Genomic DNA, 27082 nt, shown 5'->3' with positions numbered 1-27082 from the left:
ACGGCTGGAAACGCTGTGGTCCCACAGAAACAGAGCAGCCACATCCAGGAGCTGAGAGCAGAAAGTGAGACCTGCCGGGTGGTCCGCCGCTCCCTTTTGGGTTGGCTCGGCAAAGTCTGAATCATGTTTGTATCTCTCACCCCAGCTAATCATCAGCTGTCCAACTGCATAAAGCTTTTGCAAACTAAGGATCATATGTGTGTCAATGGTAAAATACTGGTCCTTACAGTCCTGCAGGAATGGAGAAAAATGTCCTAAGTTGCTGGTAATTTTACAGTGGAGATATTAAAAGTATCTGGTGAAAATCAGAGTTGAAAAAAGAGCCAAACGCTACAGAAAAAACCTGTGTGACACACATGCCAAAAGAAGACACACGTGTCAAATCTGAAGAAAATAAAGCTGATAAGAAACAACTGACATAGATGGTATCAACAGGGATCTGCTTCCTACAAACAATGGAAACCATCTGCCATTTCTTTGGGCAAATACAGTGAGTCACCATTGAAGGTGACAGACAAATACATCTCCAAGAGCCGTGAAATGCATTTAAGGGTGCAGCCTTATTTACACACACAGCAGGTTTGTCTGTCTTCATTATCTATCATTTTATCAATTCATTAATTCATTGTTTATAAATGTTCATGGTCTATAAAATTTCTAAAACAACAGTGAATAATGAACAGCAGAACAAGGAAAACAGAAGTTATCCTGTTTGACACCATATCTCGGCTGTCAGAGTCACAGCTATCTTTCAGCATGAAAACTATGCAAACTCCATATGCTGAAGAAGAAATCTAGCAATCAAGTGGTTCTTGGTTTAAGCTTCCAAGGCTGAGAATGAACATTCACACATCTACAGTGACTTATAACAGAACCAGGTAACAGATGATGAATGACTAACTCATTCATTCCTCTAGCAAGTGATTAAAGGTTTTCAGAATTAGTTTCCACCCACGCTAATACTCCAAGTAACACCACCTGTTAATGCCCCTCCTTGTTTACTCGCTGTACTTCAATTCACTTGATTAGAGTGATTTTGATTGGATGATCAGCAGCATGTTGTCAAAGATGAAAGCAGCCAGGCATACAATGAAGCAAATCACTGCTGGAGCAGTGTCTGTATAGCAGGGACACACCGCAACCTGGCTCTCCTCTAGCTGGATGTTGTGTGACTGCACTGCTCACACTACCGGCACTCTCTGGAGGCCAGTTCACGGTCTCCGCTTGCCCTCAGACAGACAGGGACACACTTCTGTTCATACGCACACATAGTCCACACGTGCACACTAGAAAACATCATGGTGACCTCCTGACGGCAAGAAAGAAAGTGCTCATGACCACAAGAGTAGGACCAAGGATGGGAAATAAACTGTACGTACATGCAGTGCAGGAAACAAATGTCCAGTTGTATGTGTGTCTGATGTGGCGCCCTTGCAGTGCCGACAGTCCACACAGGGTCTTTGCGGCCGATGCAGAATCCATGAACTGGCCTCAACACTTCTACTCCCGCTCTTCACCCTCCAGCACTGCTGCACTTTAACATCTTCAATCCTTTTCCCTCTCTCCCTCCTTCCATCTCATGCTCTCGCTCAATCTCCATCTTTCCCTTATGGATATTTTCCTCAAACTCTTCATTTAAAGTCGAGCTGCCACATACCATGTTGGTGACAGAGTGACTGTGGGAGAAAGCAGCAGGCAGAGGGACTGGCAGCTCCAGACTGAGCTGTATTTTTCTGGGTTCATGTTAAGGCCAATGACTGACATCACGGAAAATAGCTTTTCAGAATTCTGCATCAATATGACCACTTGTCAGCCCTGCACTGACACACTGACAAGGCCACTGTGTGTGTATGTGTGTGTCCATTTCCAAAAACAAGTCTGTCAGCAACACTTGCACCAAAATATGAGCTCAAAAGCTTTGGTTAATCATCGTGCTTTCTCCCATTCACTCCAGGTACAACTGCAGTAACCAATAAACACACACACGTAATGGTGTCTAACACACATGCTGTATGCATGTGTGTGACATGCAGGAGCTGCAGTGCTGTCTGTGTTTGTTGGCTTGTTAAACCTAGTCACAGATCGGTTTAAATTGATTTCCAGCTTAATTACACAGCACATAAGACTCAAACCTTACAGAACTATTCTGGAGCCCCACAATATAAGAATGATCTTGCTATTATGAGGCCTGTTTACTGTTGGGTCTGTGAAGCCAAAACCATGAACAGTAATGTCCACATTTCAACAAGAGAGAAAGCACCAACTTCACTGTCCAAAAATTAAAAAAAGAAACAATATTTTCGTCTTTTAGACTCTTGAAACTAACGTTTTCTTTTAATTGAAAGGAATTATATCAGACAGTTATGTAAAAAAGTTTGTGCCTTTTCCATATCAATTTAGTTAAAGCCGAAGAAGCCACAGCGTCTGTTTTAATGACTTTGAAGCTTGAAACATAGAGCCGATTACAAAAAAAGAAAATCACAGTGAAAGCAGGAGAAGCACAGAGGAGCCATGACTCAACCCAAAACTATTTGACACAAACATCAACAAAGACTGTGTGCGTGTGTGTGTGTGTGTGTGTGTGTGTGTGTGTGTGTGTGTGTGCGTGCGTGCGTGCGTGCGTGCGTGCGTGCGTGCGTGTGTGTGTGTGTGTGTGTGTGTGACATTGATCCAGCAGAGCAGCAGAACACATATTCTGCCATGTCAGGAAAAAAGCTGGTCTGTGTGTTAGCAGTGAACTGTTGTAACATCTTGGTCTCAGTCAAACTCAAACTCAATCTCAAGCTAAACCCTCACTCAGCTTTAGCTCTGACGTTAATAATCCACTAACACAAGGCTGAAGACATGTCGTGGTCACATGTCACACTCTTGGTGAACCTTGTTCTTATAGCAGAAAAATGGACAAAGTGTCCAGATTGTATAACATCTGAAAGTAATTGTAATCATAAACTTCTGTTTTGTAGCAACTTTCAAAAGGAGAAATGCATCTTGAAGTGCTTTGCATTAAAACACAAAAAATACACATAAAAACAAATTCAGATTAAAAAGGAGAGCAATCTGTTAAAATTAAAACTTAAAACCTATCAATGTAGAAATTACTCTTTTGATTTTCACCAAAAACTACAGATTTTTTTAAGTAGAAGATGAGGTGAGGCTAATGTTTTACCAGAATTTAAGTTTCCATGGATCCAAACATTATTGTTTGATGCTCTATAAAGAAATAGTTCACCACAGCTCACTTTCAGTAAACAAGTCCTTCAGCCTGAACCACCATGTAGGTCTTGCACTCTAATTTGTAAAATACTAGCTTTCAAAACCTAGTTGGACACTACAATTATAATGACATAAAATTCATTGTATGTTTTTGTGTCATAATAAGCATATACATTCTTGAGCTATGGCCAAAAGCATGTTTTGTGAAGTCACTGTGACCATGACCTTTGACCTTTAACCACCAAATTCTAAATCAGTTCAACCTTCACCACCAAGTGAATGCTTGTATAAAATTTGAAGAAATTCCCTCAGGGTGTTTGAGACGTACTGCTGGACAGACAACCTGAAAACAAGATGCCTCCAGCCATGGCTGTCACTGGTGCAGAGGCATAATATTTTTCAAAAGCAGCATGTGATGTTCACTGTGTGAAAGTCCACCTTAGCACTGAGAAAAGACACAAACGACTCACACTAACTCAGGAAACATTTACAGCATTACACTGCCCTTCCCCCTCCTAAAAAGCACTGCGGTATATAAAAGGAGCTGTCCAGACAGAGGTGAGCAGGCAGCTGTTAAAGTGATACTACTGTACCAAGATTTTGTAGTGTGACTGATATTTATCAGCATAAACATCAACCAGTGATAAGGACTGTGAGAACAGAAGTACACTTATTACCTAAAGGTGGACATTAGTGCAGAAACTCTGAACTCATTGATTAGTTGAAAAATTAATTTACAATATTTTTTAACATCATCAGGCAAAATGCCAAACATGTGATGACTGCAAAGTGTATATCTCTGGGTTTTGAGTTGACGTTGGATAAAGCAACACATGTGAAGACATCTCCTCAGGCCAGGGAACTTGTGTAATTAAAATAATCATTAGTTGCAAGCAGCACTTGTGCACATGTTGTCCCTCTGAGATGTGATTATTCAGGTGTGGGACTACTCAGGTGCAGTTTGTACAGTCTGAGGATGGCAGATGTTGCTAACATTGTAATAATGAGATTTAATTATGTGTTTACGACGTGATATGTGTTGCAATGTGTATTGTATTTTTGTATATGGGACATGTATTCTGTATGTTATCCTACAGTCTGACAAATGGAACTGAGTTGAGTCCTAACCCTGAGTAAAGCTCCACTGCATGAAATAATTCTCTCTCACACACACACACACTCTCTCTCTCCTCACATGTTCATGTGTGAAAGCCAAGAGACAAACACAGCAGGATTGTTGAGCATGTTAATTGAAACCAGACACAGTCTCTCTCTCTTGCTCTCTCTCTCTCTCTTTCTTTTTCTCTCTCTGAACACAGTTTGTAGCAGTGTCCCCCACTGGCCATGCCTTGCTCCAGGGAACCTTTATCCCAGGTAGTGTTAGAAGATAGTCATGTTATGTCACCAGCAGTATTTCTTCACATACCCCCTTCTCCCCCTGCCTCTTTCTTCCTCTGTTTAATACAGACTTATTTCTTCTGGCCATGTCTGTATTTCACCACAGAGTCTGTATCCCCCCCCCCCCCCCCCCCCCCGAGATGGTTTGAGGTCAACCAGCTCACGTGTCTTCATCTCCTGCTACAGCATGTGGGTTAGAAATTCCACCATCCCACCGTTTCAAATTGCATGTTTCCTGGCTCGAAAAGAGTGCACACACACACACACAGCGTGCCTCCCGCAAAATGGAGCACGCTCACACATCATACCCTCACATGCACATTATTCACTTACATGCACATACTTTCACGTGCACACAAACACAACAGAATTGACATTATATAAGGAAAAGCCTGCTAGTCTGAAGGGTGAAGAACAGGCAGGCATTTTAACAGGGAGACTGCGGCTTGTTACTCAATAAATGTCAGTCAGTCATTGTTTTATTTATTGATAATTATGCATCTATTAATTTTACAATAATGGAGAAAAGCTTACGAGCTGTCTTCCTTTGGTGACACTGGCAATTTAGCACTAAGTTATGTCTGACAGTGTTTAATGCAAACAATATCTGACAAGCCCTCACTGACTCTGTTGACAGCTCTCCCCTTAAGCTGTGAGTTATTATGTCACAGGCTCTCTTACTGTTATCACATACAGCTAGTTACCTGGCTGGTTACTACCTGTCTGAAAAAGACAACATGCGGTCAAGATATGGTCACATTACACTTCTATTCTGCTCATTTTCCCTCCATATCCCATTCACTCTGAGTGGTGCAACTAACAAGTGGAGCATATGTTAGCATTTTAGATGAGGTGAAAACAGTGATTCCATAGTAACAAGATTTTTACAGTTTTATCATATTTTATCAGGTTGTGTAAGATTCTGCTCAGTGGGGGTTTGATTGGTGTAGATGATAAGTGTTCATCATTTTCCTTCTAGTTCACAAACACACACACACACACACACACACACACACACGTGCGAGAGAAGAGGGATTTACCAGTGATGAGAGCAAATTCTGTTATCTCCACATGATTCCAGCTGGCTGCTGCTAGGGAAGAACCCAATACTGCCTGTCTGTGTGTGTTCATTTGTTTGTTTGTTTGTGTACATAACTTTCTATGGTTGTGTGGGAACCATTGCTGTGAGGTTATTTTGGCCAGTCCTCACGACTTCAAAGGGCTGTTTGAGGTTTCAGGGTAGAATAAGGTTTAGGGTTAGTGTTGGGGTTGGGCATTTAGTTGTGATGGTTAAGGGAATGCATTATGTCAACGAGTGTCCTCACAACTAACCTAAGACAAGCAGTGTGTTTGTGTGTGCGTGTGTTTGTGTGTGTGTCCCCTCTGGCTCTCTCTGCCCACTTAATCCATCTATACAGGATCCTCATTCACATAACAAAAGCCAACAGTGATTCATGCTGCTCACCGTGTTCAGCAGGTTATGGAGCTGGTCTGAGGTCAAACTCTACAAGCCAGAAAACGCCGACACCAGACAGAGGTTCACCTCAACTCTATTCTATCTAAACAGATTTAGTGTGGGGGTTTTGAACAACTATAATTAGGGATGTGGTTGTGATACAGTATCACACTAGAAAACCATAAGATATCATCACAATAAAGTTAATGAGTGACAATATTGAATCATGGCCAAACCCTAACTGTAATAGCTGATAAAGAAGTAGGTCAATAGGCTTTATGGAGATGAAAACTCAAACAGTGTCAAACAGAAGGCAATCAGCAACCACTAGAAGTTATATCATGACTGATATCAGTGTGTGATTGTTTGACTGTGTGTGTACATTCACTATAATCCTCGATGGTTGCTATTCTAACGTGATTTTTCTTCCTGGTTGGCTGGCAGTCAATGCCTTTGCAAATCCTCTGCACTTAATCTCTGCCTCTTTGCCAATGGAAATAAATAAATAAACCATACAGGAAAACTATTATATAACTATATACTGTATATAGAGGTTCAGCCAGTGTGCACACTGTGGTGGGAGGGTTGTATGGACACAGGTACTGCGTCTGAACTGTAACTGAACAAGCCTGAGACGGATATTTTCTGAGTGAAAATTATTTAACTTGAATTCTTCAGGCTAAACAGAAATAATCAAAGATACTTATTAGATACTATACAATCTAATGCAATCTACAGCTCTGTCCCATACTCTCACTTTTCAAAGCTTATAATGGCCAGCTTTTGTTAAAACTTTCCAAGAGGTCTTCAACTTTAGGTTGATTAATGAGTTTGCGGTTAGTGGTGATCTTATCTGCATTATACTGAAATTATGGATGCCATGCACGTTGTATCAGTCACACACACTTTGTAAAAGTTCCACACGACCAACATGTTGTTTTGTTTTGTTTTGGTGGCCTGTCACGCACCAGTGCGGTGAAAAAGATGGGAGGCACTACTCTCTCAGCTGCAGACACCAAAGTATTGACCACAGGTGATCGGTTTTAAGGTGATCGCTACTATTAATGCCGATCTACCGTAACAAATTTTAATGAAGGTCTGCCCATCAATCAGGGCATCCCTAACTGATATGTGTTTCAATATTCTCCCCATTATTAGAAAACACCTCTCACTATAGTGCAGTGTAGTTCAACACCAACACTCATAACAAACATATAGATTAATTAATACCTGTCTGAAGGTGGTGTCGTTAAATCTGAACATTGTAAGCACTGATTGTACAGGAATAAAATAAATGAAGAAAATGTGGGGAAAAGACATTTTACAGACTGACAGCTTGCCAAAAATACTGGGGTTCAAGGACATTGGCATCTTGACCTCAGAATTTCTAAAATCCTGGTTACAGGCCTGAATGGAGGAAAGCAATAACAGCAGGGTAATAGTTGTATCGCCAACACCAGCAGCAATAAAAGCAGCAGCATTTGCATTACAGCAGTAGTAACACAAACAGTAGCAACAGTGTTACTAAAGTTTTATGAATTTTATCAAGTTGCCCATAAAAACAGTTGTGCTTTAAAAAATAATTTTCTCTGCTTCTAAAAAAGCAAGATACAACATATGTTAAGTAGCTACACTAGTTAAGCCTAATGGTGTTTCTCATTTCTGAAAGACAAATCACAAGTATGCAGACACTTTGAAAATTCTCTCTCTCCATCATGCTAAAGCTGTCTTAGAGCTGTGAAATACTACAGAAAGGTGAAACACTGTGTTCCACTGGCTTAATGCATCTCTAACTGCATTGTAACTCTGCAAAAGTTCCAGGATGTTATAGACCGGGTGCTAACCTCTAAGTGCATCAAGCATCTAGAGTATTTCAAGTGTTTTAGTATTGGGTGTTATACACCTTTCAGGTCATAAGAGTGCAGGTCATACTAACATGACCTGCCAGTGTTGAATCAAAGTAAAACATTATCCTCACAAAATACAAAGCCACAGGCTGAATAACGCTGATATATACTATAAATATAGATAGATAATACTGAAATTACTGTGATGGTACATGTGTATTTTTACAATAAATAAATAAAGCTCTACCTTCTCATAGGTATGATATAGAATTGAAAATTTACAACTGTTTACACTGAGAGGCACTAACGGTTGTGTAACTTAACCAGACTGCAGTAGTGAGTCTCTCCAAATTCTGCAGGCAGCCTGAATCAGGAGAAATATCCACAAGCTAACAAGTTAATAAGCATTGACTCTACTGTCTGACTCTGGTATATGAATGAATCCAGCGAGCACTAAAGCCTCCAAACAGTCTCTTTGGCTTTCTTTAGCGTACCTGCTGCAGTTCAGCATGTACAGGAAGTATCGAGGGCAGTGAGAGTGTAGCAGAATTAGTATCAGCTACTGTTGAGTCAAGTACACAGGTTTGTACAGGTTTGTAGTACTGAACGGTCTCTGCAGAGAGTGCACACAGCTATAGTAAACCCAGAGGGTACAACATGATTCAGTCAGTCACCACCTGCACAGCTTTAAGTAAGCTAAACTTGAGAAGGTGAAAGATTGTGTCAGTGTGGGACCTTGAGGCAGTACGTCTCAGTGTAAATTGTATCAAAGTAGAAAAGATTAGTTCATTCATTCATTCATTCATTCATTCATTCATTCATTCATTCATTTTTGGCAAGCACTCCTGTGCCACAGCCAGCAATGTTGGGAGCTGGAGAACTGTCCTCATGAATGCTTTATGTCTGGGTCTGTTACAGTTTGTTTTATCAGACACAGGATGCAGAGACTTTCAGAGGGAAAGAAACAACAGCACACTTTCCATCATGCTTGCTTTTCCTCTTCTACCTTATCTTGCCTGATTTGTTAGTTGTGTGTACCATGTTGGATAGAAGCTTGTCAACTTTGAAATGTCAAATAATTCTCTCTGATCTTGTTAGATGTTAGGATGAGACACATTTAGACTGAAAGACCCCTACAAACAGAAATACTGGAAGCCAGAGCAGCATAATAAGAGTAGTGTACTTTGTCTTGTGTGTGTCTGTGAGTGTGTGTGTGTGCACGTGCCTGCGTGCGTGTCTTTGGCAGCCTTACAGACATCTGCTGTGAAGGTCAAGTTTCAGTCTGTATGGAACCAATCAATGGAGCCAGCACTAGAACACCCCTCCCTGCCTTCATCTGCTGCACTGGGACACACACACACACACACACACACACACACATACACAGAGAGCAAGCATTCACAAAGCCAAGCATGATTATGCACACACTTTGCCTCTGTATGTCACGCATGCACAAGTCTGGCTCAAACACACACACACACCCATACTTTCACACAATAGTATGCTCTCAAACCAGCACACATACAGATACACACAAGTCAGTAAACTTACACACACAGAATAAACATGCATATGCACACTTGGAAGCTGCCGGGCAAGCACAACACACACAGACTGACACATGTGGAGAAGGAACCTTGCCCTAGATTTTCAAGGAACAATCTCGTGTTACATCTCTGGTCCCACTGGCCTTTGTCATGGCTACACTGAAGACTCATGGGCTGGCAGAGGTAACGTGTCACATTCAGGTGGACCGCACACACATTTTTATGTAGTGACCTTTGTGCTGTGTCCTTCTGTGTTTACTTTAGTAAATAATGGTTTTAGGAAGCCATATTTATAGTGCGCTGCATCAAACAGTGTTTAAGACCTAGTTTGACACACAAACACCAAAACATGGCAAAATCCGTCCACTTCTGGTTGAACAAAGAAACCAAGCTGGTAGAATAAGAAAGGGCAACCACAAATTTAAAGGGATAATGAAATTTTCCAATTGCATTACATTTCAGACAACATTTGACGATCTTAAACTTATAACACAGTTTGCTGTTTAGATCCAGGAGCTTCACATTGCAGTGTTTTCAGCTGTCTTAAAATTGGAGAGGCTAATACTGTTTTCTCTGCATATATGAATCTCCTAGGGGAAAATATGATCCATTTATTTGACAAAATAACATAGTATAGTAGACACCAGTGTGCTTGTAGTGCTGCTTTTTTGCTGTAACAATGTAGTTTTGTAATGTCAACAGAAACTTTGGACTTCACACACCACTACATCCACTATCTTCCACAGGACACACACACAAACACACAACCACACAGACAGCACATGCAGAGTGCGTTCTTAGTTCAAACAGCTGCATTCACACATGTAGTTCAGGTTATACACAGTGTGCATGTACTGTACTGTGATCTACAGCTTAATACTTGTGCAGAAGTGGACAGGTTGAACTCAACCCAAATTTCTGCTGAGATTTGGACAAAATGTTCAAAAGTTACATTTCCAGCACAGCAGAAAATAAGCCTTCATCTTCAGGCCACAGCAGTGACCAGTGCCAGTGACCAATACTGAACAACCAACCTGATCCTGAACAGGATCCCTAACGTAAGCTTCTCTGCCTAATGGTGGATAGGTTGAGCAAGGTGCTGTACAGCCTGCAGTCTGGCTGGTGCTGGGAATGTCCCTTCTTGGATATTAATAACAGCCCTGGCTTCATTAGGTTTCATTTAAGCCTAAAATTAAAAAATTAAAAAATTAAGCACAAGCCACACAAGTTTGATAAAGTTCTCCTGAAAGATGTTTTCCAGTCTCGGCTATATGCAGTTCAGAGGATGGAGCCCCTTATCATTGCAACATGTAAATAAAGCCACCACAGCGCCTCTCTTCCCATTCACAAGCCTCATTACACTGCAGGACTCCGCTACTACAGCCACTCCTCACTACGCACACGTGAGTATTTGTGACTGTTCAGAGCTCAGAGACACACCCAAAACATTTCTGTTGCATGGTGTGTCATGTTGGAGCGTTATTCCACTCTTTCCTTTTCTCTCTTGGACTAGAAGTGACAAAGCAGGCTCTGTGTATGTATGTGTGTGTGTGTGTGTGTGTGTGTGTGTGTGTGTGTGTGTGTGTGTGGGTGTGGGTGTGGGTGTGGGTTTGGGTGTGTGTAGATATTTGCACATGTGGCTCTCTTTCTAGCCTGAGTGATAAACAGTAAGAAGACAGAGTAGAGAGCTGCGGTTGGCGAGGTTACGGCTGATGAAGGCAGAGAAGCCTGGCTGACTGGTTGTGTGGCCAGCAGAACAGAAAGTCTGCTTGTCTGACAAGCTGTGCAGCTTTGTTGCTGCCACTGCTAAGTGACTGAATGATACATGTAACAATAACAAAACTAATAGAGCTATTAGAGCTGATAATTATCTAATAACGAACATCCCTGGTCAGAATTTCTGTTAGTGTGAACAGTTGAGTGAGTAGAAGATGAACTGATCCAAAAGGCATAAAGTTTAATAATGAAACATTGTTTTCAATATTTTTAGCAAGAATAGTATTTTAATTTTTGTTTGTACAAAGTGAAAAAAAAAGAGCACCGTACAAAAGAGATTTGATCTCTCATAACTTTTACCAAGGTCTGAGACTTTCATTAGCTTGCTAGTTGGCCTGTTCACAGTCATTGTTAGGAAAAGCTTTACAAATACTCCAAAACCTTGCCCCAACAATCAGCAGCTCCTATAAGCAGCTGCCTCTGAAAATTAAAATACCTGATGCCCACATAGCAGGGGCAGCCTGTAAGAAGACAGCAAAGTATTTTCAGGTAGCAAAGGCAAATCAAATCCCTCGTTTGGCTGCAAAATCCTGAGGAAGATTTATCAGACTCTGGAGTAGTGTTGCACTCTTCTACTGTGCAGCTACACGTGCGCAAATATGACCTTCATGGAAGAGTCATCAGAAAATAACCTCCGTTTGCAAAGAAACATCTAAACAAGTCCTGTGGACTGATGAGGTTAATATAGAACTTTTTGGCCACAATGAGCAAAGATATGTTTGGAGAAAAAAGGGTGCAGAATTTCACCAAGAAAACACCTATCCAACAGTTCAGCATTGGAAAGCTGCAATCATGCTTTGGGTTTGTGTTGCGGCCAGTGGCACGGGAAACAATTCACTGGTAAAGGCAATTTAATACCAGCAAATTCTGGAAGCAAACATCACATTGTCAGTAAAGAAGCTGAAGATGAAAGGAGGATGGCTTCTACAACAGTATAATGTTGCTAAACATACCTCAAAATCCACTATGGACTACCTTTAGAGGTGCAAGCCTAAGGCTTTGCCATGATCCTCATAGTCCCCGACCTAAACTTCATCAAAAATCTGTGGATGGACTTCAAAAGAGCCGTGCATGCAAGACGGCCCAAGAATCTCACAGAGCTAGAACCCTTTGGCAAGGAAGAAAAAAATCCCCTAAACAAGAACTGAAAGACTCTGAGTTGCTACAGAAAGTGTTTCCAGGCTGTGATACTCAACATAGGGGGTGTTACTGAGTACTGACCATGCAGGAAGCCCAAACTTTGCTTCAGGCCAATTTTCCTTTTGTTATTTTGAAATTGTAAAAGAAAGAAATAAAAAAGGAATCTTGTTGAAAGAAATGTGTCATTTCTAATTTTATGCATGGCACTGCATATTGCACAGGTGTGTTGCAACAAATTCCCATACAATTATTTAAACTCCAGGCCAGACTGTTAATCTGCATGATAACATACAAGTTTATCAAACTGCTTGTTGTTTAGGAGCTTTTTTTTCTTCTTTAAAAGAAAAAGAAAAATTGGCAAAATGTCAACTTACAAGTTACAAGTAAGAGGAAATTGACAGATAAGGCCTGTTGAGTGCATTTGCTATATTGATATTACTCAGTTTTAACTAACCACTCTGAATCAGCACCTCCATTATTCAGGGCTATAAAGTAGGTCACTAGTCATCATTAAACCAACTTTCACATTGTCAGACAGAACATGTTCATTTATAGAAAACAAGCACAGTTTAAATCACAGTTCTGGCCAGAAGAACAATCAGTCATCAGATATCTTCCTCAAATCATTCAGCTCAGCACAGTCCTTAATGTTTTTATCCATTGTCAGTAGATTATGTTTTTTTATTATAAATTTGTACCTCTTGCCTTACCTTTGCCACCTGTATTTACAGCTTGCCAGACATGTATGTCTCATCGCATTAACAGAAAGCTCTATTCATATCCATGTAATTTCACAACAGCTGTGTGAGTACAGTTGACATTCAATGCTTTAGGATGTGCTGACAAAACACACAATTCAGCACACTGCAATAGTGTGAAATACTACGAAGGGATAATACCTGTACTAAATTTGTCAACTAATCACTTAGTCAATCGAGAGAAAATAAATCTGCAGCTCCTCTGATAAGTGATTAGTCATTTAAGCTATTCAATGTGTAAAACAATCCAAGCCTCTCATTTGTAATAAGTTGCCGCTTTTCTGTTATTGTTTATATTGTTTTTAGTTTTTGGCCTGTGGGTTGAATGGAAAATGTGATGGATGTGATTTCATTGTTTAGACTAAACAATTATTAATTTAATCCCAAAAATAATCTTCCTTTAAATTAAGATAATCATTAGGTGTAGATTTAGAGAGTACTATGACAGAGAAACAGAGTGCTGACAATGAGAGGAGTTCTCTCCTCTCTCAGGTAACAAGAGTTAACTTGTTTAATTGCAGTTCACATTCCAGCTGAGACACGTCAAATACCGAGTCTACTCACACCAGGATTGAAGCAATATGAGTTTTCAAGGCCAATATACACAGTAACATTCAGCGGTACAGGCACAGTGTAGATGCCGCAGTCCTCTTTATCTCTATATTGATTATGAATATTTTACTTTTTATTCAAGCACAGAAGATGAATAATCACAAATATGATAGAAGTAGAATATCTTAGTAGTAATTCTCATCATAGTACAAAACTACTCAAACATCATTAGATTAAACTCTATAAAAGGCAAGTCTGCACATGATTATTTCCAATAATTTTAAAATATTATTAACATATCATAATAATAATTAACTAATAATGATTAATTTAGTCTATAAAATGACAAAAATAGAAAGTAACAGCCGACCACTGTCTTAAAATGAGTCTTAAAATATCAAATTTTATCTAATCATCTAACTAAATTCACATAAAATGGACCAATAGTGAAAAAAAATAAATAAATGTTTGAAGTTTTTTAACTGGTAATGATAGAACTTATCAAGTCTGTATTATAAATCTCCATTGTTTCCTTCTTTGTACAGTAATAATAGGCCAATTGTCAACATTTTTAAGGTAACATTTAAGTCAGCAAATACAAGCTGAGAGGAGAGGAGAGTTAACTCTATACCATCTGGAAAGAGTTAGCGAGCTCTTGAACAAAAGGAAAAGAGTGAAGAGAGGGAGAAAAAGACAGAAACAAGTTCTCTGATTTTTCTGCTTTACCCTGTAGCAAAATGGAGATTGTGATCAGCTAATTCAGAAAAGCAAACTATGGGGCTGTTTGTACACATGTGCACATGTACAAATGATTGTGGTCAAAAAAGTGACCATCAAAATACCATGAAAAAAGCTAGGTTGCAGGACTGAACTGGAGTTCCATTATTACACTACAATAGTTATAATAGATACCCCAACAACTGTAATTGATTATGTATGGGCTGCGTTTTCAAATCTGCATTAGCTTTATGGATTGGAATAAAACCTGCATTGGGGGCCGTGTCTCTGGTATACAGTGATGACAGCAATGTTACTGAACTCAGTTTAAAGCTCTTTGTCTTGGCCAATAGATTTGATTTCTCTGTTTGCATTGCATTTACAGAGTGAAGTTGTGCAGTGGAGTCAGGAAACCCACAGAAACCAATTTTGTCCCACACTGGGTCCAGTCAACAATCATTCCACTGTTTCATTCTAACACCAAACAGTGGGATCAGTCCACTGTTTTCTATCACTTCCACTTGATATGACTGCACACACTTCTATTCCACATGCTGCTATTGGCCACCACTCTATTGGAAGGCAAACCCACTCTATATAACAATATTCTGTTCAGCTCTATGTTACAGTGTACTATTCTGCTCTATGTGATGGAATTCTATGACAATATTCTATTAAACTCTATAAAATGGTAGAGCAGTGAATAAGTTATATACAGGGTAGTCACTGAACACATTAGAAATACCATTTATATATAATACACATAATAAATTCTGTCTGTATATCATCTGCAGCCCAGTTCGGTTGGTTAAACATGTTTATTCTGTCCAGAGTTCTGTCGTGTTCTCCGGCTCTGTGCTGTTGTATTGTGCCATAATCCAGCACTGAAGGAGTTAAATTCTGTGCAGTGGGTGAACTCAAAGGAACTGGCGTTCACGTGGCTAAGCCGCTGTTGCTATGGGAGAGAGGCCAGACAGAGGAGAAAGAAACCCCTCTCTCTCTCCGTCTCTCTCACATTCCCATTTTCTCTCTTTCGTTCTCTTTCCCTTATCCTCTGCTCTCTTGTTCTCTCTCTACCAGAGAGCCTGGTTGGCTGGAAAGGCAAATGACTAATGAGAGTACACATCTCTCTCTCTCTTTCTCTCTCTGTTTTTCAAATAGCATTTGCTTCAGCTCTCTGAAACATCTCTCTCTCCGCCCTTCATCTCCACATCTCACCGTCTCTCCCACTCCATCCCTCTCTCTATTTTTCACTCTCTCTTTCATATCAGAAAGCTAGTCAGTGAGTCATGCACCAACAGCACAAGGCCAGGCTGAATATGCCAGTGTGAGATGTAAAGAACATTACAGCAGCCATCCAATCTCTGCCAGCTTCTCTTCTAATGAATGTCTCTTAGGAACTTTACTATTTTCACTCATTAAGAGTAACTAAATCTTTTAGATATACTGCAAACGTTTCTAGTACTGGAGCTAACAATTATTAAAGGAATGTTAATTTACGGTCATACATGACAAAGAAAAGCAGCAAATGCACACATTAATAGACTAATTGTTTATGCTCTAGTAGTTTCCTATAAATAAAGGTACCCAGCATAAAAAGTGCACAGCATGCAATAAAAGATCCCAGTCTCAAAATGAATGAATATTTTCGCATTATTTATGATGATTTTCTACACAACCAAACAACACTCACTTCAATCCATCACTGAAAACAAAGATCCAGTAAAAACCCTGCTACTTAGGCAAATGACAAAACAACAATGTGGCATATTTGAACATGGCATGAAGCTGATTTGATTATTTTATCTCAGGAACTTTATGAAAGCAGCATGGTTATGTTTACAATGCCTGGTAATACACATAATCCAGTTAAAGTACAATGAATGCGAAAGCACAGACTGGGACAGGACAGGAGATCAGGAGCAGGCAGGAAATGAGAGAAGAGGTTGGGTGGACTGGAACATGACACAGCTGGAAGAACAGTACAACATATAACAGCACAGTATAAGAGAAAACAAAACAAGACAAGACAACCAGCAGAAAAGGATAGACTGGACAAAAGCTAGCAGGGGTCAGACACAGCTAATCCAATACGTCTGCCTACAGTAGCAGTAACACAAGGCACTGCCCTGAGGACACTGGCATAATATGCAATTATTGTTATTAATCATGATCTTCACTATCAATTCTCAGTTTAGATTAAATCAAATTAGATTCAACTTTACGGTCATAACACAGAGTACAAGCACTGAGACAACCAAATGCAGTTTGCCATTTGACCAGAAGGCAACTGCAGATATACGTGTAAATATGTAGTACAGGTGTAAGAACTAGTAATGCAAGTAGTAGACATTATATACAGAATAAAAACAGGATATGAATACATGCACACACTATAGATCAGATATGTACAGTAAAGACAGCAGTTTGCTGTAGGGCAGATATGTACTGGTGAGCCTTCTTGACCATGTAGACACCCAAACCTCCATCCCGCTGATACAGATGGTTTTTTGTGTGTGTGTGCCACCTTTGGTCTTTCTGAACTCCACAACGATTAAAAAGTTGAAGCTGTTTTCTTTTTTTTGCATTGCTCTGAGAGACCAAACCAGTGGGAGGAAGAGTGGTCCTCTTTGAAATAAAACTAAAGAGACTGATGCTACGTCCACACAAATACATTTTCATTTTTAAATGGCGTTTTCAAATAAAAACGCTCTCCGTCCATAAGAGCGTTTTAGCTCCATATCAGAAACAATCTCCGTCCAGACTATCACAACTGATAATATATACATATCTGAGCAATCATGCACACTGAGCATGCGTGAGCCGGTGTAAACAGGAAGCAGATTGTCTATTCTGCAGTTGATTGGTTGCAAAAAATCCTACAAATGAGGAACAACAAAGAGACACCTTCAGTGCTAAAATGAAGAGTTTAACTGAACAGCTTCTAGCAAAGACAACAATGTAAAGGTAATTCATTATCATGTTGTATTCACCACTGTTAGTCGAGGCAGATGAGGGGGCCAATCAGGAGCGACTGCGGGTGTCTACATCATCATCTCCAAAGGTCTCTGTTTTCACCCGTCCAGACTCCAACACAGCCCCAGAGTCTTCAAACTAAAACGGGGCCCGCAGCGTTTCCAAAAGTCTGTTTTCTGTGCTCAAAAACACCGGAGTCGTGTGGACGGGAGGAGGAAACGCAGCAAGAGAGATGCATTCTAAAACAAAAACACCGTATTGTGGACGTAGCTTGAGGCAGGCCTATTGTTATTCATTCTCATGTGTTTTCTCACTGGCACAAATCAACCCTGTTAATGCAATGAATTAGTCGATGAAAGGCTAAGTGAATTACATTACAGACAGGTAAGACAACATTCCATTGGCCCCAGCTATCTCCGGAAACATAGCAACAACTAACGGTCACAGGTTCACCTCAGGGGGTGGACGCTCTACTCACCCTGTGTCCTGGATCCCGGAAATAAACTGAATACAAACAGCAGCAGGTGACATCTCATCTTCTACTCAAAAGAGAAGATACAGCCAAACTAGATGGACATGCATGAGCTGCAGTTGCTCAATTCATTTGGGAGATGTTCCAAACTGAATAAGCACAACCTCCTCATTACTGGCTACACCAAAATAGCTTCCCTCACATTCTTTGGTAAAACAGTCTAGTTAGAGGGCCGCGCCAGTTTTCCCTGACAGCAGTGTTCGAAAATACACAGCTCTGGGTCAAAGAAATGATATGGAAATGTTTCAGCTCAGAGAAGGACATTTATTAAAACACACACTGTGTTGAACACTAGTGGGACTTTCCCACCACAACAAAAAACACCAAATATGTGTACGTTTTAGACTGAAAATGCCAGTTTGAGTCAAAACCATGTTGTATTTTATCAGCTCCTCCGTCTCAAAACAGTGATTGGTGGATTTCATTCAGAGCAGTTGTGAGCATACAGGCTGTCTAATGGTGGGATGGAGATAACAGCAGTCAGACAGGCGGAGGTTTACTCATTCCATATTCAGCACACAGTCACAGTCTGTCTGGGCTTCTCACTGAATGTTTTACTAACAAGACTCTGGATCTACTGTTCTGGATAACAGTATAGTGAGCTATTGTAATGCTTCTCTTTCTTATCTCATATCAGTGGTGAACAAAAATCACCTTTTAGGGTAAAGTCATTTATATTTCATTTTGCATATTAAACATGTAAATGGTCTACCCCTACCAGTCTGATAAGATTCAGGCAAAGTCATCCAACAGTTTTAGTTTTGCTCACAGGCAGTAGCATGGCTGAATTAGCTTGACACAGTCATCATTTCCATCTGTACAAAGATGCCTGACCGACTCCTTCACCCATCAACACAAACCCTTGCTATATCTTACTGAGGGAACCACTTGCTGTAATGTCACTGGTCGGGTCACCTTTAAGGGGAAACAACATGGTGGCTGTTCAGAAATCATTGTCAAAATGATCCTAAATGACCAACTAAAATCATCTAAACATCTGTAGATCTATCAGTATCTCACTGGGATGAAATTCATTCTTGAGCAGCAGGTTAATCAAACTAAACTTCCACGTGTGTTGTTTTGTCAGTTTTCTAATCAGACATGATATATTTTTAGCATTATATGTTTCTAAAATACAAATTCCATCACAGCTTAGCAATGAGAATAACAGCAGTGTAGCATAGTATACCAGGAAACCACAGCAGCTGTTGTGTAGTAGAGCCTAATGTATTCCCAGGGTTATCTGGGAAGCCTGTGAGCCTATGGAGGTTTTATGGCTGCCGTATGTAGCACTGTGATGTAGTGGAGCTTTAGTGCAGTGTGTGTGTGTGTGTGTGTGTGTGTGTGTGTGTGTATGTGTGTGTGTGTGTGACTGTGTGTGACTGTGTGTGACTGTGTGTCTGTGTGTCTGTGGAGGAGATGGGGGGAGGGTACGTCCAGCCAGAAATCCAGCCAGCCCATCCTGGCTTCAGATTACATTTTGTTTCCTTAGGCACCAGAAAACAAACCACTAACAGTCAGTGTATCCAGTTGCCCAAACACCACATAACCTGGGAGTCACATAGCAATACTGCAGCTCAGTGTGCGAATGTCTATCTGATAAATAAAGACTAATTATATAATCATTCTACAGACAACATTTATGTCTCTGATTGCACTGAAATACTGTTAAATGCTAAAACAATAACAAACCACTGAGAGCCTGAGGAGCTTCGGTTGGGTCTGTTGACACCAACGGAAAGACATGATGCACAGTGAATATTGGGACACATAAACATTAAAACACACCTGAACGTTACTCAGTGACAATAAACACCCCTGTCTATAAAGTCAGTCAATACATTATGTATCTAAACCTGGTGACATGTTAAGGCTGACTGCACAAGAGAAATAAACCACCACATTCTCATCTACGGGGAGCGTAATATCAGTCATTATCCTTCTTTGTACCTCTACGTATGTGTTTCCATTTCATTCACTGAGGTTTCTTAACTGTGACTATTGTGAACCCTAAATCACAACATTACAATATACCCTGCCACATGCCTGTAGTGGAGGAGTACATGCTGTATATTATAGGCTGTTAGTTTTAGTTCATTCAATTGCTTAATATAAGATTGGGAAATATAGTTGAACTTATTATCAAGCTATTAATGACATTTTCTGATATCTATATATCACAATATGTCAAGAGAATACAAAAATCACATATTAAAAAATCAAACTGGTGTTGAAAACAATGATCTGTTTTCCATGACTGTTACACATGTGATATATTGTTGAGTAATTTTGTCACTACAGCCTGCTGAGAAAAAAATGAAAAGATCATATCATCACAATGTTATGCAGGTAAATGATAATATCTAAAATAGACAATGTCTAATACAAGTTAATGTTCCTTCATAATTTAGTACTGTGCGAATTAAACCCAGAAAAGGGAAGAGTTACCATTTTCACAAGTGCAAACTGTAATATATACAATGCACGGAACAGCATTCAAAGTAGTCAAAAATCAAAGGGTAAAGCCAAATTCATATCAAAGCATATATGTGTGCAGGCACGACTCTAGCATTGACATTAGAAGGCTAAAGATTCTCTCCAGGCCATGTTTATTCTCTGCGTCTCTAGTATGTGTTTCCACTCTAAACAATGCTGCTATTCAAGAGCCAACACATACTCACACGCAGCTTAGAAATGTTTCTAAGCTAGCTGAACTGCAGCACTGCAACAACCATGCAGAGACTGTGTATGTGGAAGGTTCTTCCCTGGTCACAGCCTGTCATTTTCTGCTGATTAGCCACATGGAGATGAACTTCAGGCCACATCCCCAAAAACAAACTAGCAGCAGTGCTACTGTAAACATACACACACACACACACATACACAGTGGACTGTAATGGAAAACAAAGGCTCCTATAGGCAGTGACCTGGTTGCCCCGCTCTTTCCATTCATTGTGAATCCAGATGAGTGCGGCAGTTTTATGCCTAATATGCCAGCGTAGGGTTCTGCTGCTGAGCTTTTTCTTTTAGCTTGCATCAGTGTCCCTTAAGTCCCACCAAAAACTAAGTGTCTGCAAGGGAATTACAATGCTGTTTAGATTCTCTGTATTTCATTCTGTATGTCACACATTCTCAGCTCTCTCTCTCTCTCTTTCATTTTTATTTATCAGACTCTGTCGCTGCCATTTGAACTCCTCTGTCATGTATTTTTCTGTTTTCTGTTTCAGTCTCTATCCCTGCAGCATCAAAAGTGGGTTTACTGGAAAATAATTTACAATGCCATTAATGGAGTTGTGTATCTTAATACATAAGGACTTTTTTTAATTCAATGACGAAAAAGAGAAATGTATTCCTCTTCCTCAAGAGCCAAGCTAACTAAAAGTATTATCGGGTTCATCAGGTGGAAAGTACTCAGACAATGGGACCTCAAATGGATTTTGAGCAACTGCATGACCACAATAGATATTAGTACTAACATTTAGCTCAGATATCCAGTAAAGAAAACTAGACTGCCCTGTGCTGCTACACCAATAGTTCAGTATCATTAATAAATACACAGACTATGCCTCAACCCGCTGTTTCATCATATCACATACATTTTATCAGATTTACTAATTAGTTATGAGCCCATTGCATAATGTGAACTAAGGGTTAGACTATGAAGCTGTGCTTTTATGGCCTGCTACAAAGCAGAAGGAATATCCCAAAAGAATAAATAACATATGCACTAACAGCTGGGCAGCCTACAGTTATCACTACAATGACTCCATATTAAATTCATTGCTATTACTGCTCTCATATATCCTATACAGAGAACTGGCTCTAAACCAATTCAGCAAAATGCATCAGTAATTCTAATATTTGCTTGTCCTCATTTTCATTGTATAGCCCACATCAGATCTAAGCCAGCCAAACTGTTCTAATCCCCTGCTAGACCAGATGTCTATTACTGGGCCACGCTAACCATAAATACACCATTAAAGATCTTTAAATAATAATAATGATAATAACAATAATAATCATCATCATCAGTAATGCCACAGCTGCCAACAGTACCCACAACCATTTAGCTAAACAAATGTCTGCCAGGCACAGTTATCATAGTTTTACTAATAATGTTGTATAGAGATGTCATAGTACGTAATTACACATTATTCTGTCATAAGGGTTACAACACTTGAGCAGCCCAGCAGCAGCATCCCTGTTACTGTCTGCTGTTATCTGTGGTTCATGTGCTCCATTAGCTTGGTAAATTATCATTGTATATAACTCTGAACTACAATACATACTAGGACTGCTAACCTTGGATTACTGCACAAAGAGTAGTAAAATGCCACCATGTACAGTGATTGCATAAAGTGTGTAGAATCAGGCCCTGTGTAATTATTCCCATCTTGTGTACTGACTCACATCAGTGCTTTATTTTCAGTTCTGCTGCACATCATGAAATATAAGTGAGCTTTATATTACACAGAGGCAAATCTCAAAATATGTCTCAAATGCACATATGCTGTCTAATGAAGCAAGAGCCCCCAGTGATATCTTCACACCTGAAAAATATTGAGTTCACTAGTTCACAAGTTAAGACAAGGAAAAGCAGTTGCTGATTAACTTTCTTTTGATCTACTAATTAATTGATTGACTGTATCAGCTCTATATTATAATTATTAGCTGTTTGAGAACAGTGTTGTGAGCTGACTGCATATATCCAAGAAAATAAATGTTATTGTCATAAAATGCTTCCAATCAGAGTGATGATTAAACCATGGTGATTTTAGACATCTGATGCTTGGTGGGAGGGAATTTCAGATTAATCTCCATAATCAGTTTATATTATTATATTATATTATTCTCCCACTAAGACATATAGCTATGAACCAATAAGTTTTGGTGAGCCATTGCTAACCCACTATACTCCTGTACTACTGGCCGATCTGACCACAGACACTTGACAAAGGCCTGACAGCTTGGCTTGACACACTTCTTCTAATCTAATCTCCAATCCTTCTCGACTGTATTCACTCAGCTAGTTAAGCCCCTTGCTAATGAGACTGTGCCCAACTGTATGGAATTAAACCAGAACACTACTCATTGCCTAAATTATATCACACACAATAACCAAGCGTAATAGGAGGGTGAAAGCATGTTTGTTGTGTGAAACATGAAATAAGATGTGTAGATGAGGGATCATGCAATTACAAGTGAGAGGTGTTCAGCTATGACATTATAATTGATCCATGGAATTATGCCACCTCACTATTCCTGTCAAAAACATAGAGGACTTGATGTAGATGCTTGATTTAAAGAGAGAATAACAGAAAGCCATGGACGTGTGACACCAGGAATTCACCACTGACTAATCCCATAGAAAGCACCACAAGTAGTCAATGACATGTGAGGCCCACTGACTTGTATGCTGGTATGCTGTATGCTAATTCTATTCTTTAAAATACATCTGATAAACACAAAAATACTGAACTAACAGATGTCTCTCAAATTGAAGACCAACCTTACCAAAGACCTATGACCATTAGATGATAATATCATATCTGATGACTTACTGTCCTCAAGAAATGGCACATATGTACAAAGACAACACGCTAGATAATTAAATCAGACCTGTGCTTGGGTTTGGCCAGTTATCTGCATAGGCAGATAGAAGGATTCTGTGAACAAAAGAAAACCGGGGAACAGGCACTGTACAATGAGAGTGCAGTGTATCAGCCAGCCAATGGCTTGTCATGGCATATATTTCACTGTTTGCTGGTTTTTACATGTTAACCCACTGAAAAATACCTCTCTTTTTGTTTTTTGTTTTTTTAAAGGAGGGGTAAAATAAATCAGACTAATATATTGCCAAGATTTCCATCCATCACTGCCTGTCTACTGACTGTATTAAGAACGCAATAATTACACATCATGCTGAAAATATATCTGCTCCTGAAAGCTCTAACAGTGACAACACTGAGCTGTCTTGAAATTGCAGACAATATTTTACATGATAAATTGCCCATTGTTCAGCCTGCAGCCAGGCAGTTCTATGTTTTTACAAGTCCTAGCATTCCTGCGTCCTTGTCCAAGACGGAGGGGTTGTTGTCCGCCTGACACAGGCAGACGGGCTTCACGGTCGATCAACAAGCACAAACAACGCAGATTGTAGCCAATAACCACGAGGTAACGGGGATTAGTCTAACGTAAAGGCTGTAACGCGGGGTAAATCTAGGAAGCCAACCTCACCTCCCGTCAGCTGATTTACAGTATACAGCAGATTAAAGCATTTAGCCGCTCGGGACTCGAATTCCTACACATGCTTTTACCAATGCAACCTGTCTCAGACAAACAACACAATATCTGCTCAAATTCCAGGTGTCTCCAGTCAGCAGATTGATTCATGTGAAATTGACGCTTCACGTTATGCACTGTGTTGAAGACAGTGTACCTACATGGAGCCAACTGTGTTTAACCATTATTAGCATGTAATAAATGTGAAGACATGGTGGTTCGTCTCTTCATCACAGTAAATGATTTATGAATGAGACAGGTTTAGGGATTTTGATGTAAATAAGCGGTGTGTTGTCTGGACCAACGCTTACTGTTTGCTTTCCATAACCCCCTGCTGGTAGTCCGCCTCCCAACTTGCTTAAGTGCTCAAATAACTGGTCCAACTTGTACACTCAAGAACAAAGACAAACGTTCTGGTGAAAAATAATGATAAATATAAGCGGTGTACTCACTGGTTCAATGAGCCGTAATAACTAACACATATCCACACAATAATTTCCGCCTGGCAAGCCTACAACATTGCCTCGCTGGCTAGCCACCAACCGCAGAGATTTCCCCATTTGCTTTGCATGTAACAGAGTAAAGAGGAGCACAAAGTCGGCGTTTTCCTTACCGTCAGGTCGGGATTGTCGCTGTCACGGTGGTTGACGGCTCGTATGACCCCGGACCTCCACGGCCACCGACCGATGTCGCCGATTTCAGGCGGCTTGTCCCCGCTGACACAGAGGAACCGCTTCCCGACCAGCTCCGGCCGAGCCTCGACTGCCATGGCCCTTTGCTGGTCCAAACCCCCCCTCGAAAAAACTTCCCAACAACGACGCCCTTACAGACCTGTCATTTACGAATCCAAGAATCCAACGGTAGAAAGAAAATCAAAAAGGAAAAGTTATTTGTCGCTATAAGCTGAAAAACCGACCCGGGGGATTTAAATGTGTAGCAGTCTCCACCCGCTCGAGCGTCAGTCTCTTTTCTCTCCGCTTGAAAAAACGGTGGAACACTGGACCGCATCACCGCCGCCATCCATAACTTGTGTTTCTCCGCTGGATCCCATGGCATTCACACGACCGTAGCACGACTGTGTCCCTCCGCTCAATTAAACCCCATCCGTACTAGTTTCGCCAAGCATCGACTACAACTGCTCGTGCTTGCAGAGCTACTACGACTGCTGTTAACACTAAGTGTTGGCAACTTCTACCGGTATTACAATTGTAATAACACTACTACTATTGTTCGTTCTAGTGCCACTGTTGGTACCACAGCTACTATTATACACAACAACAGCAGTATCCATGTAGTCTATAGTAACAGGCTTTAAGATATTAAAGTCAGGTTTATAAATGTTGCCGTTATTATTAGGACTCGATTACCAGCATAGCAATGTGTGAAACTGCCCAAAAGCCCAACAAGCAACAACTTTACTTCTTATTATTTGGGTCTGCATAATATGATTAATAACAATTTGGCAGAAATTTGAACCACTGAAGTACAATATCAACTACCAATGTCAGGTTCTTCATCCTCTATCTTGGAGCCTGGGTGGTTTAGGGACCTAAAACCAACATTTTTTAGTATAGCCTAATTCTCATTTATTGTAAAGTTTTTCTTTCATTGTGTGTGTAAAGTAGTTAACACACAGAAACCATAGGCAAGGTAGTACTATTCCATCATATAAGTAATGTAAGGCTGCAACAATGATTTTCCTAAATACATCTGACAGTTATTTTATTTGATAATTATTTATTTAATAATCATTGATTGCTCAGTGAATACAATATCAGAACAAAGTGAAAAACACCCATCATTATTACATTAATCCCATATTTACATATTCAGATTGCTTTCTGTTTGTCTCTATCACAGAAACTACAAAAGAAGTTCATATTCACATTTGAGAACTTACTTAAACAATTGATCAATTAACCAAAATTTACATTTATGTTTACATTTACTGATTTGGCAGATGGTTTTATCCAAAGCAACTTACAAGTGAGGAACAACACTAAAGCTTCAGTACAGTAAGAGACCTTGGAATAAGCACTAAATGACATGTGATCAGACGTGTGTCGCATTCTGGACCATCTATAAGGGTTTCACTGTGCATGCAGGGGGACCCACTAAAAGAACATTGCAGTAGTGGAGGTGCGAGATAACCATGGCCTGTAGCAAGAGTTGGGTAATGTATTGAGTCAGGTATGGTCTGATTTTTGTTATGTTGTTGAGAAAGATGCAATATGGTCAGAGAAGGATAGGTGGTTATCAAACATGATGCACAGGTTTCTCACAAACTTGTGATAGAGAGACTGATTTCATGACTAAGAGTTCAGTCTTAGAGTGGTTAAGTTGCAGGTGTCGTTCCTTCATTCATGTGGATATATCTGAGCGACAAGCTGAGATCCGCACCTAGGCTGTGGTGGGAATGACAGGTGAGAAGCTATGCAAGCAGATAAACAAACCAAAGACAAAGAGAAGGGACCTCAACACAGAGCCCTGGGACACGCATGCTGAGAGATGATGGAATGTGGACATTTGTCCTTGCCATGAAACACTGAAAGAACGTCCAGTGAGATAGGATTCAAACCAAGAACATGCTTTACGATTACTACAGAGTAGAGATAACAGGATGTGGTGGTTCACCATGTCAAAGGCTGCTGATAGGTCCAGCAAGATAAGCACCGAACACTGAGCTGCAGCGCTATCTGCCCTTAGGTCTCAGTCAAAGACAACATAGGCAGGAATGAAATCACCTTCGTTAACTGCAGACTGGCAGTTCCACAACCCAACAGAGAACATGGCACATGTGGGTGAGGACTGTTGAAATGATCAAAGGTTAGTAAAGGTTTCTTTGCCTTTTGGCACAGTGATATTTCCTGCATTTATCAAAGACAATA

At 40.2% G+C, this 27082-nt stretch overlaps 1 protein-coding gene across 2 annotated transcripts in view; it reads right to left on the bottom strand.

The window, feature by feature from the left end:
* jmjd1cb (jumonji domain containing 1Cb) overlaps window positions 1-25178 on the bottom strand; it is a 133902-nt gene extending 108724 nt beyond the window's left edge. For both annotated transcript variants that reach the window (XM_023418980.2, XM_087177267.1), the window contains exon 1: window positions 24808-25178. In XM_023418980.2, coding sequence (XP_023274748.1) covers window positions 24808-24963 — 156 coding nt within the window. In that variant the 5' untranslated portion in view covers window positions 24964-25178. The remainder of the gene's footprint in view (window positions 1-24807) is intronic.
* Window positions 25179-27082: the final 1904 nt, after the last annotated feature.

This window comes from Seriola lalandi, unplaced genomic scaffold (genome assembly GCF_002814215.2).
Source record: "Seriola lalandi dorsalis isolate HSWRI2012SDOR001 ecotype SW California unplaced genomic scaffold, Sedor1 jcf7180002054585, whole genome shotgun sequence".
Lineage (NCBI taxonomy): Eukaryota > Metazoa > Chordata > Actinopteri > Carangiformes > Carangidae > Seriola > Seriola lalandi.
This window is presented reverse-complemented; position numbering and strand designations above follow the sequence as displayed.